Source organism: Octopus bimaculoides, chromosome 13, assembly GCF_001194135.2.
Source record: "Octopus bimaculoides isolate UCB-OBI-ISO-001 chromosome 13, ASM119413v2, whole genome shotgun sequence".
Classification (NCBI taxonomy): Eukaryota; Metazoa; Mollusca; class Cephalopoda; order Octopoda; family Octopodidae; genus Octopus; species Octopus bimaculoides.
Window position 1 is genome coordinate 36,922,865 of NC_068993.1, and position 5,038 is coordinate 36,927,902.

At 39.3% G+C, this 5,038-nt stretch overlaps 1 protein-coding gene across 3 annotated transcripts in view; it reads left to right on the forward strand.

The window, feature by feature from the left end:
* LOC106878852 (alkylated DNA repair protein alkB homolog 8) overlaps nucleotides 1-5,038 on the forward strand; it is a 48,631-nt gene that overhangs the window by 20,591 nt on the left and 23,002 nt on the right. For all 3 annotated transcript variants that reach the window (XM_014928193.2, XM_014928192.2, XM_014928194.2), the window contains one exon: nucleotides 735-960. In XM_014928193.2, the coding sequence (XP_014783679.1) occupies nucleotides 735-960 (226 nt within the window). The remainder of the gene's footprint in view (nucleotides 1-734; nucleotides 961-5,038) is intronic.

Below are 5,038 nucleotides of genomic sequence, written 5' to 3' on the forward strand. Positions count from 1 at the left end.
GCACCAGGTTCCAGTCTGATTTGGCATGGTTTCTATGGCTGGATGCCCTTCCTAATGCCAACCACTCTGAGAGTGTAGTGGGTGCCTTTTACATGACACCAGCAAGCACAGCATATCACCAAAGGTCTCGGTCACTTGTCATTGTCTACATGAGGCTCAATATTATATATGTATATGTATGTATATATATACATACATATATATATAATTTCACACAAACACACACATACACATCTGGCAAAAATATTGATACACACTGTCAATAGAATTGTCAGAAATGTGCCTCAGCGAGCTGGCAGAATCATTAGCACACCGGGCGAAATGCTTAGTGGTATTTCGTCTGCCGTTACATTCTGAGTTCAAATTCCGCTGAGGTCGACTTTGCCTTTCATCCTTTCGGGGTCGATAAATTAAGTACCAGTTATACTCTGGGGTCGATGTAATCGACTTAATCCCTTTGTCTGTCCTTGTTTGTCCCCTCTATGTTTAGCCCCTTGCGGGCAATAAAGAAACGAGAAATGTGCCTCAGCAAAACCTGGGAACAAATCTTCAGTGACTTATTTGAGTTTTAATCGAAATGAGAAATGAGTAAAAAACAAATTATACTTTGTTTTAGAATTGATATTAATCCCATTAATTCTTGTTGTAGAGATGTAAATGGGATGACTTTGTTGTTGCTTTTGTCAAAGAATCTTGGCAAATGGTTCATTTCCATTCTTTGTTCTTTATTTCAGGTTGTCATGGAGTTTCATCATTCTGATGGTCATCACAGGAGTGTAATCCTGCCACAAAGAAGTCTTCTAGTAATGACCGGAGAATCTAGATATATCTGGTCCCATGGGATCACTCCAAGAAAGTCAGACATTGTACCCCTTCCAGACAGTTCGATGACTCTGGTCAAAAGAGAAACAAGAATATCATTTACGTTTCGCAAACTAGCTTCGGAAAATTCTATGCATAGTAAGCAGAAACACTTCTTGTTGTTTTAGTAAATATTTGGATCTTAATGAACACTTCGTTATTAAGGTAGTTGCCTGTCATTGTTGTTGTTATTGTCAGCCCCAATTAAGAAAAACTACAATTAAAAGTGTTCCAACTGCAGCTGTCCTGAGGACTGGTGGACCAGGTGGCTACACCAGGCTGCAATCTGATTTGGCAGAGTTTCTACAGCTGGATGCCCTTCCTAACGCCAACCACTCAGAGAGTGTAGTGGGTGCTTTTACGTGCCACCGGCATGAAGGCCAGTCAGGCGGTACTGGCAACGGCCACGGTCGAAATGGTGTATTTTATGTGCCACCTGCACAGGAGCCCCATTATTGTATATCTAACACTACATTCTCTATCTTGATTTTTCAAAACACTCATTATCATCATCAACATTTAATGTTTGCTTTCCATGCTGGCATGGGTTTTATGGCTTGACAGGAACTGGCAAGGCCAGAAGCAGCACCAGGTTCCATAGTCTGTTTTGGATTGGTCTTTACAGCTTGAGGCTTTTCCTAATGCCAACCACTTTACAGAATGTCCTGGGTGCTTTTTACATGGCACCATCACCAGTACTTTTTACATAGCACCAGCACCAGTGCTATTTATGTGGCACCAGCACCAGTGCTATTTATGTGGCACCAGCACTCACACCAATACTTTTATGTGGCACCTTGGTTTTCAGATATCATTTCTGTCGCAATGTCCAGTCCTCATTGTGTTGTCATGGGTTGTGTGCCTCAATGACCCTGAGGGCCATACCAGTGAAGCACAAACTCCTGATAGAACCTCCTATACTGGACAGGTCAAAAGATAGAGGCCGGACTAATATGGACCAGACCATCTCTTCTCAGAAGTAAAAATGGGTTTGCATAAGGTCAACACCCCTACCTAGAATAAAGTAAAGTTAGATGGGCATTGATAACAATTCAAAACCAACAAGAATTGGGAGCTTAGAGTCAATATTAGTAGAGAAAAGTTGTTGGTGACCTATGCTTCATAGGGAGCAAAGAGCTTAAATAAGTAAACAGGGTGATTTGAGAGTGGTTTGGTTGCTATTTCTAGCAGTTCAGTCAACCATGTAGATACTTCCTCATTGGCTTGTTATTGTTGTTGATGCTGTTGCTGTTGCTACTACTGTTGTTTTTGGGAGCCCTGTTCCATCAGAGCTATATTATAGAGGAAGCTAACAGATTAAGTATTTCCGAATGAAATCCTAGAGCCTGGTGGGATGTTTGTGCAAGATACACTGTGACATATTCAAGGCTTATCATACATTATGGATTGTGGTAGGAAGAGAGGACTTGTATGGGACATAATGTTTCAGAGGGTAACGGTCAAGGTAGATTGTAATAGGTCAGTCCTGATTAAGCAGACCTATGACCATCACATATTTTTTTCACACAGTGTGGGTATGGGTGTGTGATTAAGAAGCCCGCTTCCTAACGATATGACTGTGGTTATAGTCCCACTGTGTTCAAATTCTGGTCCTAGGGGTTAAGGGATCAAATCCAGCAACATGCATTTCAGTGGATATGTTCAGTGTTTATTGCCCTTGTACATCTGCCACACACAAAAACTATCTTCTTGGTTAACCTTCCTTTGATATTGCTGCCCCTTTTATATGTCCATAGCTTACACTGGGTACATCGTATGGAGTTTCTACCCATGCCTTTTCTACAGATTGAGCAGGGCCATCTACCTGAAGAGGTTTGTGATTTGTCAGCCTTCCTACTTACTAAGATTGTTTTTTTTTTTGCACATTTATTATGTAAAGTGGTTGGCACTAAAAAGGGCATCAGCTGTAGAAACCTTGCCAAAATAGACAATTGAAGACTGGTGCAGCTCTCTGGCTTGCCAGCTACTATCAATCTCTCCAACCCATTCCAGCATGGAAAATGAACGTCAAATGATGATGGTGATGATGTATGTGCACACTTGTCTCTTATTTGTGTTGTTTTTGTTACATATACACATTCACTCATTAATACACACACACATGACTGTGTGGTTAAGAAATTTCCTTCCAAACCACATGGTTTGGGGCTCAGTACCACTGCATAGCACTTTCAGCAAATGTCTTCTACTATAACACTGGGCTAACCAAAGCCCTAAAACCTTGTGAGTGAATTTGGTAGATGGAAACTGAAAGAAGTTCATTGTATGTGTGCGTTTTGTCTCCTTGTTGTGATTGTGTGATTATTGGAAATTAATGACATTCTACAAAAACATGTCTGGCCATGTGGAAATATTACCTTGCTTGGAAACAGGTGAGGGTTGGAAACAGGAAGGGCATCTGACTGTTAGAATCCTACTTTAGTAAACTCTATCTGACCCATGCAAGCACAGAATAGAGGACTTTAAAATGAGGATGATATATTTTCATCTCTAACTCTGTGTTATTTTTTGTTATATGCACACACACACACACACACTCTTTTTCTCTTTTTTTCTTTTACTCTTTTCACATACAAGCACATGTTGTTGCCCCCACCACACACAAATAAACTCTTAATGCATAACACAGATTCATGAAAACATTGACCTCACCTAAATGGTTTTTACAGCCTGTCCTTCACATGCAAGCCAATTCCGTCAGCAGCATCTATTAAATTGGTTCATAACACATTGTTCCTTTACACAAAGAATCTACAAGTTGTTCAGTACACTCAAGTATTCTGACAGCTCTAATTCTTATAAGCTGCACTTAATTGTCTCTTCAAAATCTCAAACAAAAACCAAAACTAAAACAAAGAATAAAAGAAAACAGACAATTTGTCTCGCATCAGTGAATCCGAGGACATTTTGCCCCTCCAATCCTTATCCCTTTTTTCTTTGTATTTTCTCTTTCATAATTGAAGTTCACTGTTGTACTGCGCTAGTCATATTCTTTAACTGTGTTATTCTAAAAATACAGATCTTTGGGGTTTCCACCTTATTTTTGATCTTCCAACAAGTGCACTGTCCTGGCATACATTTGACCCATTTGAAGTCAAAGTTCCTCTTATTTACACACACACACACACACACACACACACACACATTTTATTTTGTTGATTTTTCTCTTCTTTTCTTTTCTTATTATTTTATTATGTTTTTACATATGTATCTCTTCTTGAGAATTATGTTTTAAGGAATCTTACATGAACACAGACTATTATAGCATTTGAACTAAGAACTTTTTTGATCATAAAAAAAAAATAATAAAAGCAAGTGGGGTAATAGCTTTGCACTAAAGCACCTTCCCAAATAAGTTTGTTCCCTCAAAAGGCTTTTGTCTTGAATTCTTCTAGAAAATTCTCTTCCGTCAGTGTTTCACAACAAGTGGTGAGTCACCACCAAAATGTTGTAAGCATCATTAGTTTGGTGTGAAAACAAATGATTCTACTTGCATAGATATATCACAATTCTGGGCTGTTGTTGTTGATGGTGCTGTTTAGATAAGCTATGACCATCCCACCTTTTTTTTTTCAGTTCCATTGCAGGATACCTTGGGCAAGTGTTTTCTACTATAACCCCAGGCTTACCAAAACCTTGTGAGTGGATTTAGAAGATGGAAATTGAAAGAAGCCACTACCATTACTACTCTCACTATCATTACCACCACTGGAAGTGGGGACACAAAGACACACACACACGTGGGTGTGTGTGTATAAATATATATAACAGGCTTCTTTCAGTTTCCATCTACCACATCCGCTCACAAGGTTTGGTTGGCTTGAGGCTATTGTAGAAGACACTTACCCAAGGTGCTATGCAGTGGGACTGAACCCAGAGCCATGTGGTTGGGAAGCAAACTTCTTACCACACAGCCATGCCTGCACCTACACACACATATCACCACCACCACCACCACCACCACCACCATCATCATCATCATCATCATCCTTAACATATGTCTAAGTCATGTAACTTAACTCAAAAATACAATGTAGCATGAGAAAACATTTCTTCAAAAAGTTTATTAGCTTAAGTCTGTTTTAATAAAAGATTTCTACATATTTGCAAATGTATTTTATTTGATTTTCCTTTTCAGTATTGAGTTTTAGGTGTG